Source organism: Lucilia cuprina, chromosome 3 (genome assembly GCF_022045245.1).
Source record: "Lucilia cuprina isolate Lc7/37 chromosome 3, ASM2204524v1, whole genome shotgun sequence".
Taxonomy (NCBI): Eukaryota; Metazoa; Arthropoda; class Insecta; order Diptera; family Calliphoridae; genus Lucilia; species Lucilia cuprina.
In genome coordinates this window covers 25,743,614-25,768,468 of record NC_060951.1, presented here as the reverse complement: position 1 = coordinate 25,768,468, position 24,855 = coordinate 25,743,614, and the positions used below count along the sequence as shown (strand labels likewise).

At 30.2% G+C, this 24,855-nt stretch overlaps 1 protein-coding gene across 1 annotated transcript; it reads right to left on the bottom strand.

Moving 5' to 3' along the window:
- Positions 1-13,049: 13,049 nt before the first annotated feature.
- On the bottom strand, positions 13,050-16,130 carry LOC111679257. The gene is made up of 2 exons (XM_023440793.2): positions 15,972-16,130; positions 13,050-13,633 (listed from the first exon to the last, which is right to left on the bottom strand). Exons 1-2 carry the CDS (start codon positions 16,026-16,028, stop codon positions 13,268-13,270), a joined length of 423 nt encoding a protein of 140 aa, XP_023296561.1. The 5' UTR covers positions 16,029-16,130; the 3' UTR covers positions 13,050-13,267.
- Positions 16,131-24,855: the final 8,725 nt, after the last annotated feature.

Below are 24,855 nucleotides of genomic sequence, written 5' to 3'. Positions count from 1 at the left end.
GGATACAAAACAAAAGAAAGAATATTCAATGAAATGAAACAACTACAAAAACGCAAGAAATAGGAAAAAGGATATAGAAAATTGTATTGTTCTACAATCTACTTTTATAATAAAAAGATTTAAATGCTTAAAAGGATAAAAGCACAAGCATTTGCAAAAAAAATAGGAACATGAAGAAAAACGAAGATATGAATTCTTTTCAACATTCAACTTGTTCATTCAGAAACATTTCTGTTCAACATTGATTTACGCAACAATGCGTTTGACAGTTATTTGGCAGAAATTTAAAAAAAATATACATATATATATATAACTTTTTGTTTGAAAAGGTAATTTTATACTTATACAAACATACGCACACACTAAAAAAAACATGAAAGGAATTGTCTACTTTTTTGTACTTTTAATTTTTATTTTCAACTCAGTTGCCTCCAATTCTATAGAGTTTATAGCTTTCTGTTCATTTTCCATTATGACACAATGACCAGAAAAAATGAATTGCCAATCATCTGTTAAAGAATTATGAGAGCGGAGAATAGTGTCATTGCCAAAATATTCCCCATTGTGTTGGCTAATATTTGAATTGGCACTTGTACATACTATATTAGTGTGTCTGTACTTTGGCTTTTTTATGTCTGGAGTTGTCCTTTTTTTGCTGGTTTGCAGATTTTTCGTGATTGTTGATGTGAATTTATTGACTGCAGTAATAATGCAAGACATATGTCAGTATTTTAATTTTGGGTTAAACTTAAATTTACTTAAGTATTTACTTTTATGTGTTAACCCTTGTCCTGCCACAGCTTAAAACACTCTAAGGACTTTAAACGGTAAAGTATTAATATTTATCAGGCAGAATAAAGATAAAAAGTTTAAAACATATTAGATTAAATGTGGCGTCCACATTTCACTATAGATCCCTTCAGGTGAGTTATAGAGCCTCCTTTTAACATTATATCAATTAAATAAGCTAAGTAATATACAATAATAAATAAAACATCAAAATAATTTGACATTGAACTTCTTTACAGCATATGAAATGTTTTCAGACATTGTTGTTCTACATACATTTTTTATTAAATTACAGAGGTGTTTTTCTGTGATACTTTATGTTATGATTATTTAAATATACAATATTCTAAACAAACTTGTTTGTGTATAATGCGTCTACCGTGTCTTCGGTTAAGTACTCTTTTACACACTTTAATACCCCTTAAGGAATAGAGGGCATTGTGCGTTTTTGATGATGTTTGTAATGCAAATAGTAGTCCTTATCTACCCTTAAAGTATACCAATCGATTAAAAGCCTGGCTTTATATTAAGATTATTTCAGAAATTCATTTTTGAGCAATTGTTTAAATATTTCAGAATTATGATAAATATTACTTATATGCTTTACTTTAAAAATAACCCATATTTTGAACATTCTTATAACTGGTGTAGGGTAAAATTTTGTAGGCCATGCGCGGGTTTATATTCTTATTTTATTTTCATTTTATTCCATCAATAGTTAGCGGTTGTTGGTGGAAACAGAGATTTAAAACAATTACGTCTTTTCATTTAACTAGTCACCAGCAAGACAATACACTAGACTATAGACTAGACTATAGACTAGACTATAGACTAGACTAGACTAGACTATAGACTAGACTATAGACTAGACTATAGACTAGACTATAGACTAGACTATAGACTAGACTATAGACTAGACTATAGACTAGACTATAGACTAGACTATAGACTAGACTATAGACTAGACTATAGACTAGACTATAGACTAGACTATAGACTAGACTATAGACTAGACTACAGACTTGACTATAGACTAGACTATAGGCTAGACTATAGACTAGACTATACTATAGACCAGACTATAGACTAGACTATACTATAGACCAGACTATAGACTAGACTATAGACTAGACTATAGACTAAACTATGGTCTAGACTATAGACTAGACTATAGACTAGACTGTAGACTAGACTATAGGCTAGACTATTGACTAGACTATACTACAGACTTCATTATAGAGTAGACTATATACTAGGCTACAGACTAGACTATAGACTAGATTCTTGACTAGACCATAAACTAAACTATAAACTTGACTGCAGATTAGTCTAAAGACTATACTAAAAACTAGACTATATAATAGACTAGACTATATACTAGAATAGACTTTATACTAGATTGCAGACTTGAATGGACTAGTCTAAACTGTAAAGATTACTATAGAATTACTATAGAATAGACTAGACTGTAGACCAGAATACAGATTATACTACATACAAGACTATTAACTACATTATAGACTAGACTATATCATTGACTACACCATAGACTAGAAAATTATTTTTCTCTGAATTCAGCATTATTTCTTGCATCAAGTTGTTTTGGAAGCTATTCCTTACAAATTCCATAGAATTCCTTCTTTTCAATGACTTGTGTATTGACACAAACTTTCACACACAACTGCATACATTAACATCATGTTTTGAAGCGTTGCTTTTGTTGTTCCTTTTTTATGTTTTATAAAATGTATAGTCAGACAACCTAGACACATGCGGACGAGGACGGACAAATGCTCACATGCACACAAACCCAAAAGGCATAACGACAAAAGTAACATTTAGCAATACCTCTACGTATGAATCTTTGTACCCGAACGAATTTATTGGCACAAAATGTAGAGTTGATGTCATGTAGATGCCATGTTTGTAAAACCAAATAGTGTGGCATTTTGTACAAGAGCTGCGTGAGGAATAATATTGAACATATTATGCAGACGCTTAAAGAGAAAAAGGGCATTTTATAAGAAGGTGTTAGGGAAAAATTCTAGAAGTCTGATATAGGTAACATAATTTTCTTTTAGATTTATTGTTTAGAAAACAAATTTACCTTTTAACTCTACAACTCTTTTTTATTCAATTTTTTTTCATTATTGGCATTAATTTTTAAAACACCTCTTCTCGCAAAACATTTTCTATTTGTTCATTCTACAACATGCTACACGTGTGACAACAAGTATTTATAACAGCTCTAACAAAATAATAATACCAGCATCATAACATTAGAGAATTGTTAAAACGGCAACTTATGATAATGATAAGGATGTCAATTTATGGATTTTTGTAATTTGAACATATTTCATAAACGTCTAACATACGTTTGATCTTTAATAGAAATTACCACACTCATAAAAATACATACATCTACATACAAAATTATAAATTCATCTTTTTACAAAGCACTACAACCTATCTTTGGAAAATTTTAAGTAGATTTTAATTAAATTTTGTTTTTATCTATTTCCATAGCTTTTAAAAAAGGTATAAATCTAGTAGTAGATGAATTGGAGCAGTAGAGAATAATTATTATATGAAATGAACGCTTAAATGAAAATTCTAATTATGTTTTTGGTTTCAACTCTTCCTTCTGTTTTGTATGATTCTTTTTTTGAGATTTTTTTAATCAACAAGTTTTTAATTACCATAAAATTAAAAAAAAAAATAAAATCACACTCATACTTTTGTATCTCAAAAGCGAGAGAAAACAAATCTCAAGATAAAAACGCTCACAGAGATTCACATGACTACTCACGCAAATTATTTTTGCAAACCGGAAATTATGCATAACTTTAGATGATAAGTATCCCATGGATATGTATGTATATTTTTTTGTAGTAGTGGTATCAAAATCTGCATACAAAAACTTGCACAGTAGTTAAATAATTTCTTTATTGATAGTATGAATATACATATTTTGACATACCAGACCAAAGTATTGGAAAGAAGATAATGTGATATTGGTAACACTTACACGAAAAAGATCTTGAAACCACCTCAATATATACAATTGCCTTAAAATCTTCTTTACGAAAAGTCAATATAAAATACAGATCAAAGGAACAATTTTGACATCTATTTATGTGATTGTTAAGTGAAACATCAGAACAATCCGAAATCTATTACAGTTTTCTTAATCACAAAACTAGTTATTAGTTAACACTAGATTCAATTCGAATGAAACAATTGTCAAATTTGTATGAATTTCTTTCGGAAATACATAAATCTAAGATCATTTTGGACTTTTAGAGAGTCATAGCCGAATACTCTTACAGAAGAAGGGTTATCGATAAGAACAACGAAATGTATTTCCAGCAAAAGAAGGCAGACTCATGAGCGTAAAACCTTCATCCGAAGACTGAATTAAAACATGAGCGGAAGACCACTTTAAATAATGAAACAGTGAGTAGAACCACAAAAATGCTTATTCCTTAACGAGAGCAGAACAGAAAAAATAAGTCTAAGATCATTATAATTGATCGTACTCTAGATAGACATACTTTGGTTAACATGAGCGGAAGACCACTTTATATAATGAAACAGTAGGTAGAACCACAAAAATTCTATACGTCGACCTTAACGAGACAATTTTAATTATGTTAATTATTAAACCACAAAAATCCTTTAGACCGATTTCTGCGAGAGCAGACCAGGTTATTATAATGGTACATATTGAGTAGATCGACACATTTGTTTAAGCGCACGAACTAAAACGAGTTTCTGAACACTGGTCTGGACACATTGAAAGATTATACATGATCATCGGACGTGCGTTGTTATACATATTTCTCTAAATTGGGGGACAAATATTGCCTGGGGTTTTATAATGAAGACCCAGGCAGTTGTAGGAGCAATAAAGGGTGTATTTAACTTAACCTTACAGAGGTAAGGTTTACATCATATGGGTACCAGGCTACTTGGGAGTATTTAAAGCGAAGGGAGCTCGAGCTGATTCAGACGAATGTAGAGCATGTGGAGATGACAGAGAAACTCTGTAGCACTTTCTTTGCCACTGTCAAGCATTCGTCGAAAAAAGATATAATTATTTTGGAAGTGATGTTATTCCAATATAATTGTGAGTTAAATAGATGATGTTTACAAGTGACATAGCATATGGCACAAGAAGATTGCTGATGAGGAGGCGTAGCGGGGCCGAAAATGCATTCCATTCTGCTGTTGTGTCCGAAAAATTAAATTTTCAGTATTCTTAAAATTAAAAATATCATCACAATTAGGAAAATAACTTATCCCCAAGTGGGACTCAAACTCAAGCCTGAAGAATATTCAATTAATAATATTAATATAACAGTTCGAAGAAATCAATAATCTTAATATATTTCTGACTAACACTGATTGGAAGATTCTTAGGAATTACGTCCAGGAAACTAAGTTTCTAAATATTGTAAAATAATACATTAATTGAACATTTTCTTGTTTTGTGTATTTCTTGGGATCCACCTATCAACATAACCTATGCAGTCGTTTGCAAAATTACAGATTTTTTCTTATAGCGTAGTCATTACTTCTAAATCACTGTAATATAATAATATTTCAAATTTGAAACAAGTAAACATATTATATTCGATTTAGCCGAATCTTCAATACCTATCACCAAAATATTGGACTTGTTCGAAATTAATGAATCCATTGCGGTTGTTGTAGCAGCGACTCATCTGGCGGCTGAATTGACTCTCGAAAGAATGTCAATTTTCTATTTTTCCTTCTATCAAATCTGAATGATAAGTAGGTTATCATTTAAATAATGTTACCAACTCTATAACAAAATCATTATAGTATAAAACATAGTGAAGGACTGGGTATAGAAACAAATTCTATATAAGTGAAAAACAAAAAAAAAATCATATAAAAAACTTTTACATTATGCACATTTCATCGCCCGAAAAGTATGTTGTTTTTTATAATATTTTTTATTTCAACATTTGCTTCTGTTTTTTATCCACATTATTATGCTTATGAGTTTTAGACCTTATTTTTTCGGGTTAAATGTAGTTTGTATGTATATAGTATGCTTTAGTTTCTTATAAGTATTTTCCTGTCTCTTTTTTTCCAAACATAATGTTAATAAAAATTTCTATAAAGCTTAACAATTTTTGGTGGTTTTTGGTAAGTAAAAAGTTTCTTGGAGTTATCTATCTTTTCATCAACACCACCATTGACGCCTTTATCAAAAAAAAATACAAGTGTAGTACGAAATAAACTCTTAAGATTCCCACTTCCTTTCATTCGTTCATTCATTTTTCGTAATTTGGGTTAAAATGCATCTTTATCGTTTAACATTAATCACTTTTTAAACGCATTTAAAAGTTTTTCGACATTTCGTTTTGATAGCATTCTATGCAAATTATAAGTCGTTGTTTTCTTTTAAATCTGCATCCTTTATTTTTGGTATTTATTTTAGCTGCTATGTCCTTTTTTTATTTTTTCATAATTTCGGGCAAATGAAGAGTTAAATGTGGATAATTCATCTTAAGGATACTACAGCAACTATAAGTATGCAAAAAAAATAAATGAAGAGAATTATTTAATGAATTCAAGATAAAAGTTCTTAATAACAAACTTGTGGAGAAATAATAATCCATAATAAATTCTGAAAGATTAAATCGTATTATAAGTTTGATTGCATGCTCATTGTAGAGATTAATAAGGAGAAATGTTAAAATATTAAATATTTTTTTGTTTTTATTGAAACTGTATCATTTGCATAAATATTTATTTTTGTAGAAAGTTATTGAGAAGGATTTTTTAAAAACAATTTAAAAAAAAACATGAAATGTTTAAGGAAACAAGATTAAAAATTTACAATATGTAGTTATTTACGCGTACTATGTTTAATGTTCATTTAAAATAAAATATTAAAAATTTATAAGAAAATTAATTCAATTTTCAAATTTAAACTTTAAAACAAATATGTAATACGTTCTCTAATTAGGTGACATTTTCTCTTAGCGCCATCTGTTGTTTAGACCTGGTACAATAATAAACAAATCTTTACTCGATCAATTAGTGGTATTTGTCTATACTATTATTTTTAGTGCAGACAACCACCTTCAGAAACTACCTGTATAATTGAACGAAAGCAAAAACAATAATCAGGTTTTCGTTTAGTTATTATTGGTCGTAGGTCCAAAAATTATATGTACATATTTCGGATCCTTCTTAAAGAAAATGATAATTACTTTAACGCTCATAACCAGCTTTAAAATACCAGCAGAGCAATGGAGTGCTCTATTGATTTGACATCAGCTTCTAGAGAAGCAATCGGTAGAACGAAATACGAATCCATCAAATTGACAGAGGACTTGTAGTATTCACAGAGAAATGTATCTACCACTATCGCCAATCATCATTTCACGTAAAATGTGTTTCCTTTGCCTCACGAAAGCAATTTTCGATTCGAGTGAAATGAAAATTTCAAGGGAACAAAATTTTCACTTCAATTGGCGATAGGGTTGATTATGAAGAGAGTAAATCCGGAATATACTCGGACAAGGCATCACCAGCACACTTTACATTCATTCGACACAGCAAGGTAGCAATTTTTGTACATGGATGGTCCGGTCCATGTACTAACACTTTGTTGATGTACTCGAGCTATCTAATCTCTTGCCATAGCAGCCCCGTTGCTGAATGACAGGCAGAATAGGATTAAACCCCCAATGCGAACCCCGACAAGGAAAAAGCAATCACTGGTCTAAAGTCAATAGAAGGGGGTGACGAGTCCCAACATCAGGTGAAATCAATCTTCCAGCTAAGCGGAAGGTGACCACCCTTATGATGTCATGAAAGAATTGCATTATTCAAAATGCAATCTCCATCATCTAATGACCCATTCCAGTGCATTCCTTAACCTCTTAAAGTCCACGCAACCACACTACTGAGATGGCTCTGTTGTTTTGGCAACAGCAGCTAGAGACATATTTGTTAGTCCGAAATACCTAACAAATTGGATCACAATCCCTCTTTTATGAACCGGTCAATGTAACAAAGGAAATAGGAATTTCCAAAGTCAATAAATTCCAATAATTGCCACGACAAATAGTCGCGCAGCATGTATCAATATATCCTGTTGAGATGGCAACAGCACCGAAGAACTTCCCCGAAGCGTACTAATCTCCAATATATGGAGACTTTCCCGATCTTTCACCAATCCATTCCCATGATCATAAAGATCGATCTACGGGATGACAGGCAACCATTAAATACTGACCTGACAATTCCCCAACATATACCGGCGTCCCACTTCACGAACGGTAAAAGATACCGATCGAGTTTAGGAATCCAGCATATGCTGCTTTGTACACAAACATGTTCGAAGAGAGAATTATCCATCCCTTTAGGTATAGGATATGTCAGTCCTTAAACCAACATTCTGTCCCCGCGATTTTGGGTATTAAACCACAGCCACTACATAGATCCCGAAGGAATCATTCCGACGCGAAGCCAAGGATACATTTGTCATCACCAATTTATAGTCCCGGCAGACTAGAGGTATTGGTAGCACCTCTTTACCACATGGAAACATGCCCCTGGGGGAAATAAGCGAGACAATATAATCTCCGAATTTCTGCCCTATAGGCTAGCGGTTCGTGTGGTACCGCCCAGATCCCATGTCAAATCATTTTAACGAAAGGGCGAGGAAACAAAAACCACAACCCCAGCTTGCAACAACATCAATGTAATGGAAGATCAACTAGGTAACATGCCCCCGGGCTAAATATAATGCAGGATTTTTTAAAATCTTCAACATCATATGGATTGCGCCTACAAAGAACTGCTTCTTTATTTTTAAGGTCAAGGTTCTAAAATTCTACATCAATTAAAACAAATTGTAGTTGGAAAATCTTTCCAACTATAAGAAATCCATCCATTATTTCTTTGATATCAGCAGCTCATATAAGATGAAATAATTTAATGGCGCCATGATTAATATATCGTGATTCGGATTATCGTAATGGATTAGTTCCTAAAAACGATACAATAATTATTTACTTTTATAGTGTTCTATCATCATTTCGGATATACAAAATCGTCCTTCAAGGTCTCAACTGTTTATTTCATATGGTATCCACTTTTGGATGCATGGATTACTCATGTAACAATTACTGCTTCAATTACAATACATTCTCTTTGGAAAAAAGGGTTAAATTTTGAATGAGTTCTTATCTGGACGCTAATAATCAAATATGTAAAAAAGCACTAATAACTTTTAATTGTAAATAAAAACAAGTAATATTTCTATATTCGGCTGTGCCGAATCTTATATATTCTTCACCAAGTATGTTTTAAAAAACAGTTTTTATTTATTTTGTATCTCTGCACACATAACATACACACAAACAAATTTAAACTGTTGCAGAAAGAAATATTAACCGTTGTATTGTAATACCACCGTTAAACTGTATTACCACCCTCAAACAAATATTAGCTGTATTACCAACATATTACTGCTTTATCTCCTTGTTCTTGTTATACCCTTCACCTTCGTGAGAACATACAAAAAATACACAGCTGAATAAAACCAAATACATCTCCACACGCACATGTACATCTTTATCCAATTCACAGTGTTGTTGTTGCTTTTTTAACAAAGCGTGAAAAAAATGTGGCTTTTTTGATGAAATTTGCAGTGGTTGTCTCGGATTTTTGCTCATATCTCCGTTATTTATAGACCGATTTTGCTGATTTTAAATAGCGATCTTCTCGAAAGCATGTCTAACTGAATTATTGAAGATTCGGATCTCGCCGATATCTGGGGACCTCTAAAAACTGATTTCAACAGACAGACGGACATGGCTTAATCGACTCCGCTATCTATAAGGATCCAGAATATATATAATTTATAGGGTCGGAAAATTATATTAAAGAAATTACAAACGGAATGACAAACTTATATATATCCTTCTCACGAAGGTGAAGGGTATAATAATCGAAATTAAGAATTTTATACATTTTCAAAAATATAGTTTTACCTCCATATTCATAAATGCTTAATAAAGTTATTATTGGTTTATTGTTGGAATTTTGTATGAAAAATGTGCGTAATAAACCTAAAATAAGTGTTTAATATCTTTATGAATACGGGGGTTAAAGTATACAAGATTTCTGCACGTTCTATACACATACTTACTTTAAGTTGAGTTATAGAGTAGAAAGGTTTTTCTATCTTTCCTCTGTTTTTTAATAGGTTGCCACTATTAAATTCTACTAAAATAGTCAATAAAAAGAACTTTCAAATAATCGCTTTACGAAAATAAAAAATCCAAATTAAATGGGTTAGTGACATTTCATAAAATATAGACACTTTAACAAAATAACGTAAAAATGCATTTCGGAAAAGCTAAATAAGGTTTCTATTTTGTTGCCAGAATTTTATTTGTCACGTACTTTCAACTCCCATTTTTAGTCATAAAATAAAGAAAAAAGAAGTTTTATAAATTTAAGTATAAATTTTAATTCTTATATTATTTTTTGCTGCTTTTAGTTGATAGAATCTAAAATGTATGAAAAAAAGAAAAAAACTCATGGCTGGTTTATTAATATTATTCTTCTCGATGCAATGTGAATATTAATTGTATTCATGACCGCCACCTCCAACTACCAATAAACACAACAACCATCGACTTCGACAATGCAAAAAGACACAAGTGCTTTTTGGACAGAGCAGTCAACGCAATGGAGACAGTTCACGTCTTACGCTGTTAATGGCGATATTAAATGTAAGTACGAGTGTTTTTATAATTATTAGAAATATATACTTACTAACTAATAAAGTAGTTAAATAGTTCTTTCGATAAGACAAAAACAAACCAAATTAGAAACAAATTTTGGTAAAAATATTAGAAAGTGAGATTTTTTTTCGGCTCTTTTGTTTAATGGTCATGTGAGGTGGATTTATGGTTTGAAAGTATTTTTCGAAATCGAGGGAAATTTGACTTTCATTTTCGTATGACTAAGAATTAAATAAAGAATATTTGTTATTGAAGAATTTTTTGGAAATTCAATTGATATTTGTTATTATTTTTTTTTTACTTTTACTGAATTATCGAAAACATTGCATCGATCTTATCTCCTATAGATATTGATATATTCAAAACTTGAAAATAAATGTTATTTTCTATACACTCCTCCTCAACACCCTCCTCAACGGACTCCTCTATCAACACATTCTTTTAAAATGCGTCAGACATACTAATTGTAGGTATACGATTGAGTGAGTCTATGGTATGCCGGACTCCTCTATCATATACACTTGATACCAACTCAATTCCAACGATCAGCGAAAGTCTCAGGGACAAAACTAAATCTGTAACTATGCCCTGTGGGCTACCGGTTCCTATAGCACTATATTATAAGAATATCTAGTTTGACCCCAGGACAAATCATTTCAAGGAAAGACCGGATAGATTTTACACCACCTGTTTATACTAGAGGAATTGGTAGCACCTCTTATTCCGAGAATTGCAATAACACTGCCAGGTGTTATTGTCTCGGCAATAGCACCAAACTTTTAGAATTCACTATGATCAGTCTTTAATATAAGATTCACTATAAGAATATTTAGTTTGATCCCAGGTAAAATCATTTTAAAGAAAGACCGGATAGATTTGTCACCACCTGTTTATACTAGAGGAATGGGTAGCACTTCTTGTACTGTGAGTTGCAATAACACTGCCAGGTATCTGTTGCCTCGGCAATAGCACCAAACTTAACACGACATATAAATTTCACTATGAATCAGTTTTTTATATAAGATTCACATCCTCCGAAGTTTGGTTTTAACCACAGGTCCAACATGCAACCCGAAAGGACATGTACAATAACCAAAATCAAAATCTCTGCTCTGTGGGCTACCAATTTCCGTTGCATAAGTCAAACAATTACAAAAAAAGGACAAGATAAACTGGTGATAGCTATTTCCCCCTAATCACAATCACTTCAAGATCGGGAAAGATCAATAAAGTAACTTTCGCCGGTGGGAATACAACTACAATACAAGTTTGTTTTCACGACTATTTGATCAGCGAAAGTTGTTTGCCCTATAAGAACACTGTAAGCACTAGAGAGCAGACATGGCGCGTAATGATTGCATTTTTTGATGTAATTGTAATTGTAATTGTAGCTTTACCAATTACAATTACTTGTAATTCTAATTAAAATGTATTATCAAAGTTTAAAAATTACAAGTAATTATAATTGAAGTTTTACAATTACTTGTAATTGTAATTAAAAATGTCCAATTACAATAACTTGTAAATGTGAATTATGATCCTAATAATTTTATGTAATTTGTAATAAGTGATACTGAAATTAATGGTATAAGTAATTGTAATTGGTAAACTTCAATTACAAATAATTGTAATTGGCAAAAAAGTTTAACAATTACAAGTATTTATAATTGAAGTTTTGCAAATTACAATTACTTGTAATTGTAATTAAAACATTTCCAATTACAATAACTTGTAAATGTGAATTCAATTACAAATAATTGTAATTGGCAAAACTTTAATTACAATGACATGTATTGGTCAATTACAAATTACAAGTAATTGTAATTGGAGAAACTTCAAGTAGAATAACAAGTAATTGTAATGTAATGCTTACATGGTCGCTTATAGGTCACGCCATACTCAACATTTAATATAAATTAGAAAAATACAATCGTGCAAAACTTTGCCAGATATTACATATATCCCTTGTGAAAGATCAGGGTAACATTAAGCATTAGTTCATGTATGTATATAAAGACCTGTCTTGTTATTCTGAAGGGTCTAATCCAAGAATATAATTACCGTGTGGACTTTCAATATTTCAACTGCAATTAGTATAATACGGATCAAAAGTTTTAAGTCTTAGGCCTTGCAGAAGTTTTCTAAGAGAACCACAACTGTGTTCTCATCCAGTAAAATTTATGGGCCAAAAACTCTATACGATCATTATCATTGAGAGTAACTCAATTTTATAACACAACTGTTTGGCGGATGAGAATCCGCAAAACAAAGATCATCCCATTTGTAAGGTTAAAGACGAAAGTAATATTTTAGCTTCTCGGAAGTAAAGCAACGAAGCAGCAATAGTCAGATGTTAGATAGCTAGAGTACTTGATCTATGTGAAAGAAAAATTTTCTAACAAACTCAATTTGTGGTATTTACACTTCCCCTCGAAATTAAAATCACAACACATTATATATTTTTTCTTAAATGTATAATTTTTATTTGTTTTTACATAGTTTTAAGACTCTACTACTATTAACAAAACAATACAACAAAAATATCTCATGTGATTTAAAAGTTAAATGTTAAATGTTAATAATTCGATTTCTTGGCTCAGTCTCTATTTCTAAATGTTAGAAATATAAATGAAATCTTCATTTACTTTTGTGTGTGTGTATGTGTGTATTTTCACTTAAGCACGGACATCTTTGTAGTGAGGATCTTCCTTATCTTGATCCAACTTGATGGAGTATTTGCCAATCAATGAACCTTCAACATCAGCTTGACCTTCAGGATTGTATTGAGGACCATCACCGATTTCTTGGGTATCTTCCTTGACTACACGGTAACCATTTTCATCGGCTTCATAGTAGACAGTACGCATAACGAAACCATCACTGTAAGAGTACATGCCACTGACCTTGGTACCATCACGAGTTTCTTCGCGAGCGATCATGTTATCGTTGATCTTATCTTCGACATGAGAATTGAAGGAGTATTGGGCAGATTCATTTTGGATACGTTCCAATTCGGCTCTTTCCTCGGCTTCCTCTTGGGTCTGCATGGAGAGAGAGGATAAAAAAATTAATAAACATTGTTTAATTTTCTTTCTTAAGCTATTGGTTTAAACAGAAATTGTATTTTAGTTTTATTTTTTCACATTTTCATGCATGTAGCTTGTTATTTTAGAATTCTAGCTAATTTTAATTATGATTGATTTATGACATCTTTTTCTATTTTTTTTTTTTTTTGCCCTGCAGCCAGAGTTTGCCGACCACAATGATGGTGATTGACATTTACGCGCTTAGTTGCACAATATTGAATGATTGACAGCTATTACTATCGTATACCACACCTAAGCAAACCTGTTGACTTTTTGCGTATTCACTATTAGTAAAATGATGATAGTTTTTCTAATTGATGATGAACGTTTTACGTTTTTCATATTACAACAATTTTTTCATCATTTAGACATTTAAAAATATTAATTTCATATATATATTATGAAATCTGTTGAATATTGATACTCATTTTCTTTTGTTCTAATTTATATTTTAAATCTAATTACTGGTTTATTTGATGCTCTTTTTTATACTATGTCTGCGTATTTCTTTTTTTTAACAACTTTATTGCCAACTTGTTTTTGTAATTAATTCGATTTTTTCAAATAATTATTAGTATTTTGTTTTAGAAATGATTAAATTACACACCACAAAATTTCAAAATTCAAAAAATTATCCAACACCCACAATTGCTTTAGAGAATATAGAATAAGTAAGTGTGAAAAGAGTTCTACAAAAAGAGAGTTATTCATCTCAGTTAGGAGATCTCAATATTTATATTGAGAGATCAAAGAATATATTATTTTAAGAGAACTTGAGAGGCTTATCCTATTTCTTTGGATTTATTATTCGTGGTATCGATTTTTCTATAAATACGTGATTTTTGACTGGAAAAATATTTCTTTTGATGTTAATTAAAAAAAACTCCAAATTAATAACGATCGTGATGTATACTTCATGGATGGATTGTATTTATATTTTCTAAAAGTTAGTGCTATTGATCATGAGAATATTAGTACAGATAACTTTAAAGGTTATAGTGTAACCTAAACGTTCCTAGTTCAAATGTAGTATCGATCATGGCCAAATGTTTTAATATTCGAAATAATGTTGAAAACATAAAAGTAATACTGATCGTATTCAAGTTGGAAATTAAATTATGATCCCCAAGATAACCATTATTTCAGAGATTGTTAAATAGAATATGATACTATTATTTCGATCATCTCTATAGCAAGTGATCGTGTTGATTAAACTTATCAAGTTTAATCTTGATGCGATCATTAAAAATCCTCAACAGATTGAGTAAGAACAATCAATTCTTATGATCTTTGATATTCTTCATTCAAATGTTTCTCCAAGTTCTGGATTAGACTGATATATTGTTCAAATAAATAGCAATATCTCTATACCTTAAGAAGAATATAAGAGAGTGATCGTGTAAATTGCAAGTTTAATTGCAGACTCGATCACTTTAGATTGATCTACATTGATCTCGCTTTAATTTACGGGCAACAGTAGCAAGTGATCGTAAACTTTAATCATTGCAAACTAAAATGAAAAATCGATCACTGAAAAACTATTTCCAAATAAAAGATTCAACATTCAACTTTACATCACTTACAGCATCACCCTGTTTTATTAACTTTCAAAGCTAATATTATTAATTTAACAATGTGTGTGGTTGTGGTTTTTAAACACTAAAGAGTTTAGTTGTAAACTGGGATGTTGTTGCAGACGATGCTGTTGTAAATGATGATGTTGACGAACGTAGTAGTGGTGGTGGTGGTGATGATTGGTTATTTTTGGTTGTTAACCTTCAAGTTAACAGCTTGTACATTTGTTGTACGTGTGTATATAACGATTGGGTAATACCCAGCAATAATAATAAAAAAATAATAATAATTTCGTTATTGATATCAATCACAATTAATTTAATATTTAGTTAATGCCACTTAAACGAACGTTGTTACCATTTTTAGCAGAAGGTGTCATTTTTAATAAATTTTCAAATTTAAACAAATTTGTAAACAATTTTTTTTAGGGTTTTTTGTAGTTCTCAACCACAACCAGACGAACAGTTAAAAAACCCTAAAGGGAATTTTGTTTAGATCGTGTTTAAAATTTAAACATTTACATTAGTTTTACAGTTTTTAAACGTTCTTTTTATGTACTCGTGAGAACTTTTTTATTTTTTTTTTTTCTAAAAAAACACTTCACTTTATAAATAATTCTTAACAGGAATTTTCGTTTTAGTTCTAAAATTCTATTTAAACCAAGTTCTTGTTAAATTAAAAAAAAAAGAAATAAAACTTCATTAAATATTTCACTCACAATTGGCAAAGCAATGGCGGCAGCCAAAACGCAAGAAATTAACACAAATTTGAACATTTTGTTGTTTGTTTTTTTGTTTCAGTAGACTATTGAACTATGAATGGTTGGCTAGTGATGTGCACGTTTCAAGTGTACTCTGGGCTATGTTTTTTAAACGTGCAAATATTCTTCTTATATACGATACGCACTTCAGTCGCTCGCTCAACTAACCGAAAGAAAAAAACCAAAACAGCAACAACAACAACTTAACTTGGCTGCAATGCTTACAAACTAAAACCATGCTGCTCATAAAGCCGGCTTAATGTAGGCAGCGCATAATATTTACTGGGAACAGCAGCAGTTTTTGAGTAGCGACAGCAGCGACTTAATCGTAGCTCATAATTGTTTATAGTTTATTTATTTATTTATTTATTTATTTATTTATTTCTTTTTTTAGTTTTTGCATTTCAAAGTGAGAAATGTCAGCGGTTAACCCATCTTTGTCATGGTGTTGTAAATCATTCCTATACACACATACACACATATATACTCCTCTCATATTAACTTCTAAAGCAACAGTTATTTGAATATGCATGAATTTTAGTTGTTGTATTTTTTGTTTTTGTTTACCAACTGCGTTGCGTTTAAGCCATATTTAGACGCATTTACTTGAGGGTTTTAAGACACGTAGTAGTGTGCTCATGTCTTTTCTCATTCAATTCAATGTTTTTTTTCCGACTTGTCATTCTGGTTTTTTCTTTCTAGTCATTCAATTTTATATTTGGGTGAAGATGGTTTTATGAAAAAAGCAAAAATAAAAAAAAATATTGTTTATTTTGCTGTTTCCATAAAAAGGGAATTGGTTTTGAGTGCTTCTTGTTTTTTTTTTTTTTTTGTATTTTTGAAAGGTGCATTTCAATAGTGCTTAATTTTTTAGGTTTCAATGAAAGTCTGCAATTTTGTTTATTAAATAAATAGGGCGCTTCCGATTTCAAAAAAAAAAAATAAGTTCTGAAAAAATAAATTCTTTTAAGGTTAATCATATCCGCAAACTTTTAATTTATTACTTTTAATTATTTTGGGTCAGTTGACTTCCTTAAAATAATAAAATAATAAAAATACAAACATATATTCTAGACAAAATGAAATTAACAGTTAATTCTAAACCATGGTTTATAAATTATACCCTACTACAAGTTATTGGTCGGCTATGTCCCATAATATTTTCTTAATTGTTTTTATTAAATTTGTTTATCAAAATAAAAAAATATGTTGCATATTGCATGTTTCCATTTACCGGGATATACATACCTACCCTAGGGTATCCCGTGGTGTACGAGAAAATTAAAAAAAAATAATTTAAAAATCTTTCGAAATAGTTCTCATAAATTCCCTAATTTTGGTCATATCGGGAAAAAACTAATTAAACTCATTTATAAAATCAATTGCGAAACATAAGATAACCTACACTAATGAGTGCAGGCGCGAGTCCACGGGTGACAAAGGGAATTGGGGCCCTGCAGGGGAGTTTGTATGGAGCTAGGGTATCCCGTGGAACACACTTTTAAGTATTATTAACTAGTGTACTAAATACGAGAGCAATAAAAAAAAACTATTTTAAAAATCTTTCGAAATATTTCTCATAAATCCGTAATTTTGGGTATATGGGGGAAACAAACTTATTTATAAAATCAATTGCGAAACATAAGATACCCTACACCAATTATTACAGGAGCGAGTCCACGGGTGACAAAGGGAATTAGACCCCTGCAGGGGGCTTTATAAGTTAGTTAGTTAGTTAGATAGTTAGTTAGTTAGTTAGGTAGTTAGTTAGTTAGTTAGTTAGTTAGTTAGGTAGTTAGTTAGTTAGTTAGTTAGTTAGTTAGTTAGTTAGTTAGTTAGTTAGTTAGTTAGTTAGTTAGTTAGATAGTTAGATAGTTTGTTAGTTAGTTAGTTAGTTAGTTAGTTAGTTAGTTAGTTAGTTAGTTAGTTAGTTAGTTAGTTAGTTAGTTAGTTAGATAGTTAGTTAGTTAGTTAGTTGCCATACACAATGGGTACATCAAAGTAGATCTTTATTACCATTCGCGGATCCACGGGGAAAAGGGAAATTCAATGTTTTATCGCTTAATAAATCTTATAGTCATCTACCGACCTTTATAACACTAAACAAAATAGCATTAAGTTCCTAAAGCTACGTTCACATCTATCAAATATTTGACAAAATCTACCTAAAAAATCTACTTTTTGATTTCATTTAACTTTATATCTATTTCAACAAACATAATCTATTTTTGACGACATCACCTTTGAATGTCGTTATTATTTGTTTCGGCATTATTTGCAATTAGTACAAAAATCATACAGAAACAAAAATAAATTAAAGAAAAAAATAGTGGTTAAGTCTTTTTCGCCAAATATTTGATAGGTCTGAACGTACCATAAGTCTATGACGTATTTTTAATTTTCTTTAACAAAAATAACCGAAACTAAATAAAGTAATTTATTAATTTATTTTGTATCTTAAACCACTAAAACAAATGTTTGATTTTTGCACAACATTTTTCACATTTCGTGCTATTAATGAGCTTTTAATGTGAGATTAAAAAAAATAAAACATTGGTTTTCAAAACTCACCAAACAAATATTTATTACAAATTTTTTTTTATTTCTTTTGTTTTCTGTTAAATGATTAATTTTTTCCCGAAGCATTTAATAATTTAAACTAATTTAACAAAATTAAGTAAAGAAATCAAAACTAATTTACATAAATAAGTAAATTATGTAGGCCATACATTAATTTCAGTACAACAATACTCTAACTGACTGAAATAAACAAAAGAATTTTTAATAAAATATTTAAAATGTGTAAAAACTGTAATAATATTTTTAAAGGTTATTTATTTATTTTTTATTATTATTATTCATAATATTTTGTTGGCAAATTTATGCCCAAATATTTTTCAATATAAAAAAACTGTAATTTGTATTCAATTCAACATGGGATTTACTTTTATTTTTAAATGATTCATTTAACGTTCTAAATGTAGTTTGCCAATATTGGCTCTGCTTTAAAATAAGATGACAGAATGAATACATCTAATGAAACTTTAAAGAATTACGTAAATATCTAGTTATATTTTATATATTTGTGCTTAGAATACTCAGAATTTTGAAAATTGTCAAAATGCCAATGTTTTTATACATACTGTTTTTTTAATTTTAAGCAAATAATTGCTAAATATGTATGAGATCATAAAAATATATGCACTTAAGAATTTAAGAACTTTTAAACAAAACGTGTCTGCTACAAATTTTTATATATTTTTTAATGCTGTTGAAGAGTCTTTAGAATAAATTTAGAAAAAGAAGAATTCAAAATTAATTATATAATACAGTAAAATATTCAAATTTGTATTTCGAAGGATTTGTGTTAAAAAATTTATAAATAAATTTTATTTTTATTTACACGGTGCTATACAAGAAATATGCAGGTGTGTTTATTATTAGAATTTCTTCTAAATTTGTTAAATTTAACAATTTAAAACAAAAACTATCATAACAAATACAAAAGCAAACATTTTGCTCCTTTTACTCATCATTAAGAAAAATTTGCAAAATATTTTACAACTCAAATCAACTTAAAACAATAACAAATAAGAATGTAACTATCGGTCTAATGAACCGATTTTAACCATTTACAAGAACAGAATATGCCAGATTTCATCATCACAAAAAGAACATACAGACGGCCAGACATAGCTAAATCTATTCTGGAAGTGATTCCGAGCCAAACGGTATACTTTAAGGTCGTACGCTGGACATAGCTAAATCTATTCTGGAAGTGATTCCGAACCAATCGGTACCCAGCAGTTCGACGGGTCAGTCCCGAACATACCACTTAACCTACCAGTTGTTGTAGCCCCAAGCCACCTGACCACCCAGGTGACCAACCATTTTAATATGGGCTTGTCCTAAGAGGAAGTCAATCGTCAGTCTACAAAGGGACAGTCAAAAGACGGTCAAAAATAGTTAATGGATGGTAATCGCCAAATGGGTTCTTAGAAGTCAATCACATTACTAGCTATTTAACTGGCGCTACTTTTATTGCTATAAAACTAGGACATGGACGTGTTCTTGGTTAGTGACGATTTACTTTTATTCTTGATGAATGGCCCAAAACACCCGAATTGGAGCCAACAGGTGGTAAGATATTAATGGAAATAAATACTATGTGACATCAATGTGACGATTGACCAGAAAGATATAAATTTGAGTCTACCAGATGGTGGCATATTAGTAGAAAGTAACAATCATTTCTCCAAAAGATTTACCCATCTTTTGGAGAAATGATTGTTACATTCTACTAATATACCACCATCTGGTTGACTCAAATAACTACTTTCGGAAGTTCAATAAAACGAAAACAACTTTTAAGAGTTTAATCTCTAGATTACTTAGAGACAGTAAGGAGACGATTGCCTCCGCTCTCGCTTACAAAGGGGACACTAAAGTGACGACCGTCTTCTCGATTACAAAGAGTTTATTTGTGACGAAAGACCAAAAACATACGAATTGAAGTCATCCAGGTGGTTAACTATTATTGGAAATAACTGTGTTTTTCGTATGCATTGACTCTTTGTCGAACCGCTGGGTATACTTTAAGGTTAGTGTAGGACCAATAGTTTTGTGTTTTACAAACATCCTTACAAACTCATTATAACCTCTCCATTATTGTGGTGTATTGAAAAGTTAAAAGTACTATTTAAAGAACAAAAAGTACGAAAAACTCCCTTCCTACAGATTTCCGTTTACTAGAGTAGACTGCCTTATGAAAATGTACTAAAAATATTTTTCTACAAACCTTCATTAACTCAGGACGTTTAATGTTTAATTTCTTTATTCTATATTCAATATTAAAGAAAACTTAAGAACAAAAAGTCATATTTTATAGAATCTCATTAACACCGGCGGCCTCCACATGTTTAACTTCATGTTTCTTATTTCAATATTATGTACTCAAAAATAGTCTTGGTACCGGAATTTCAAGTAACACTTCATTCGTATATTAAGTGTTAACAAAATCAAATTTATTCGTTTTTACCCCCTTATAGCACTATTTTCCTCCCTATGAGCTAAGAATTAGGGAAAAAAGATTATTTGTATCTTCACTGGTTTAAATTTTACATGTTGCAACACCAAACCACAGTATTCACTTGCGTATTCTATAATCTTTTTAAATGCCCCAAAGGATTAATTTAGATGTTTTTTCACTCTATTTTAAATATCGAACTATATACGATTAACTCCACTAATTTAAATATGTGCGAAAAATAAAAATTATTTTGATATGGTACACAGAGCATTTCCAAATAATGCAGAATTTGATCTTTGAACTCCACAGTGTATGGGCTTAGAATGCCCGATTTTAATAAAACTTCGTATATGTATTGTATATTATCTGGACTACAATGCTCGGAAAATAATTTATTTAAAATGTACAACAATAAAGAATTAATACGTATTCTCTAAAATATTACAAAAAATACGATTTTCCCGAAATCCGCCATGTTTAAATCGCAGGTACAGCTAATCTGTAAGAAATATTGATTTAATTTTTTTCACAATTTAATAGCCTTATCCATTGTCAATAAATCCCAATGAAATCTCCTAAAAAAATTAAAATTTGTTTAACAAAATTTCAAAAAATCTAAAATTGGAGCTTTGAAACGGCCATTGAAAAAATAAAACTTTTTGACCATAACTGAAAACAAATTTGCATTATCTTATAAGGACTAAAACTATTATCCGAATAAATATAGATATTTTTTAAGTAACAACATGTTTTTTTAGAATATATTAAAATGTACATTTTTTTGTCACATATCGAATTTATATGCTAAAAGACACGTTAATGGTCTGGGGAATTCGCTATAACTTTTAAAATTTTTTAAAATTTCCGAAATGCTTATTCTCTGCACATTACGAAAGGTGCAAAATTTATTACTAAATGGCAAAATTTTACCAAAAAGTAAAAAAAATAATATTTTCCCCTTGTTCCTTGTTCTATTCTGACTGTTGTCCGTTGCTATTTCGTCTATTGTCTATTTATGTTGATAATACTGGCTCGAGAAACAAATTTTAGGACTATTGTTATTATATTTTCTCTGATATAGTAAGATGTACGATTATCTTTATATAGGAGGTAACAATATACCTAGACCGCCCATTTTGTTCCCATATGTTCATATAAATGTTAAAGTCTTCTAGCTGTTCTATTTAATTAGATATGCGTGGCACCTCGCGCACTTCTCAAGTCATATAGGAAGACAATGTGAAAATTTCAAAACAATGTCAAAAACCAATGTTAATACTTGTATCATGAAGATATTGTCAAACGATCTTAAATAGGGACTCATTAAATTTCTTACATCAAATAGAATTTATTCGATTTATTCATAATATTTACATTTGCAGTAAGATTAATTATATGATACAGAGTCAATTATGAAGCGATCCTTAGTACTTGGAGGACTGTAATTTGCTGACCTATGTTTTGGATTGCAAATGTCAAAATAAACTGCACATTCATGTTAAGTTAAAGACAATAAAACAGAAAAAATATACATAAATCTTAAAATACAAAAAATCTTAAAATACAAACACTCATTTCAAGATGTAGCAGCAACAGAATGTAAACAACATTCACACTTGCCTTAACTACTTGGCAGTTCCGGTGACAATCGCTCGTGTTATTTAGATATGCCCTATATGATATGATATGCCCTACAAAGAAAATCGACAATTTAGTGCAGTTTAATTATAATGAACGTCCAAAATTAAATAGAATTAAATTAAAAATGTATTGCAGGGTTGTATTCCCACACGTGTAAATATTGATCGTTCAGGAAACCTTTAAAAAAATAAACATCATCACCGTACAAGAAAAAAAAGTCGAAGTTAAATAACCTACCTCAATAATTTTGATTTCATGCTCTCTTTTTCCAATTTTTCTTCTTTCAATTTTATTAAATTTTTTTCTTTTCTGATATTCAAACCTTTTTTTCGTCACAGTCACCGGTATTGTGTAATTTTGCGCAAGGTCAACTACATTTCAAAAGAAACAAGTAGGAAAGTATAGTCGGGCATGGCCGACCATATAATACCCTACACCATATTTTTAAAATTTTTATTTTTTATAAAGAAACTTTTATGTTGAATATTTCCAAAACTCCAAAATATTTAAGCAATTTATTGATAAAAAATACTAAAATTTCTAAATGAGGCTTTATATACATAGGTCAAATATGGGCCGATCCTCGGTAAATTTGGGAAAAGGATATATTTTTAAATAACAGTTTTGTTGAGTTTCATTGCGATACAAATGGTTATAAGTCAATTTTAGACGTTTAAGACATTTTTTAAAGGGGGGTTTGTATGGGGGCTAGGGTCAAATAAGGACCGATCCTTACGAAAATCTGCAGTATCATTTATACTTATATAAAACTTATTTGTGCCAATTTTTAGAGAGATAGTAGAATATTTGACGTAATTATGGCATAAAAAGTTCAAATCGGGAGGTACGGTTGTATGGCGGCTAGGCGAAATAATGGACCGATTTCAAATATTTTCAATAGGCTTCGTCCCTGTGCCAAAAAACATGCTTGGTCCAAATTTCATCAAATTATCTTGAAAATTGCGGCCTGTACCTTGCGCACAAGGTTTACATGGACAGCCAGCCAGCCAGACAGGCGGACATGTCTTAATCGACTCAAAAAATGATTCTGAATCGATCGGTATACTTTAAGGTGGGTATTGCACCAATATTTTTGTATGTTACAAACATCAGCATAAACGTATAATACCCTCCCCATTATAGTGGTGTAAGGTATAAAAATTAAAACTACATCTTCATACATTGCACTCGTTTCTTTTCATACATACATATATACAATCAAAAATCACAAATCAGTTGTTTATTGATAATGAAAGTTATTTTAAAATTGGGTTAAAATATGTTGTTACAAATGATTAACATTTATTTCTTGGCTGTAGTGCATACTCCTCTCTCCAAAAAAGAAACATGATTTACAATGAGTCGGCAGCTTTTTGTGACATAAATACTGTACAATAAAATCAAATTATTTTTTATTTTTTTTTCTTTGTAAATCAAACAATAGGATGCCAACAATAACAATAATAAAAATAAATTAATAAATATTTCGTCCTGTCAAGTGCGTTTTAAATTATGAACTTCCTGCATTACCAGTTTCAATGTGAATGTTTCAATTAAAATAATTTAGTTGCTGGAAATTTTTTGTGCACTTTTTGCATTTATAAATGTTTACAGGTCATTTTGAAAATAAAAGCGGGTTTTTATTACAGTGGATTCTCGTTAATAATGATCTTGATGGAATGTCGTTATTGTTTGCTGTTTATCTTTATTAAAAGAAATTTTAAAACACTATAAACTATATTTAAAAAAGAATGAAAATACTTCCGGCTTTGTCATTCCGTTTATGATGATCTTGATAGATTGTCGCTTTTAGTTACTGCTAATCTTTATTAAAATAAAATTTTTAAGTACTATAAACTATATTTGTATATCCATTAAATGGAAGATACTTCCTGTTTTGAAATTCCGTTTGTATAACATCGAAATATGGTTCGTAGAATCAGGAACGTACAGATCAACGCCTTTAAACTAAAACATTTTATGTCGAATTGTAATGTTTGTGTTATCTGTAAATAAGTAAGGAAGTTAGTTAGTAAGTTTGTTAGTAAGTAAGTCAGTCAGCTTGTTAGTTATTTAGTTAGTTAGTTAGTTAGTTAGTTAGTTAGTTAGTTAGTTAGTTAGTTAGTTAGTTAGTTAGTTAGTTAGTTAGTTATTTAGTTAGTTAGTTAGTTA

Bases quoted from the DNA above. Each gene is read 5' to 3' on its own strand.
- LOC111679257 (XM_023440793.2), bottom strand. From the start codon at position 16,028: ATGTTCAAATTTGTGTTAATTTCTTGCGTTTTGGCTGCCGCCATTGCT. The intron at 13,634-15,971 runs GTGAGTGAAATA...CTCTCCATGCAG, and splicing joins CCGCCATTGCTTTGCCAATT to ACCCAAGAGGAAGCCGAGGA.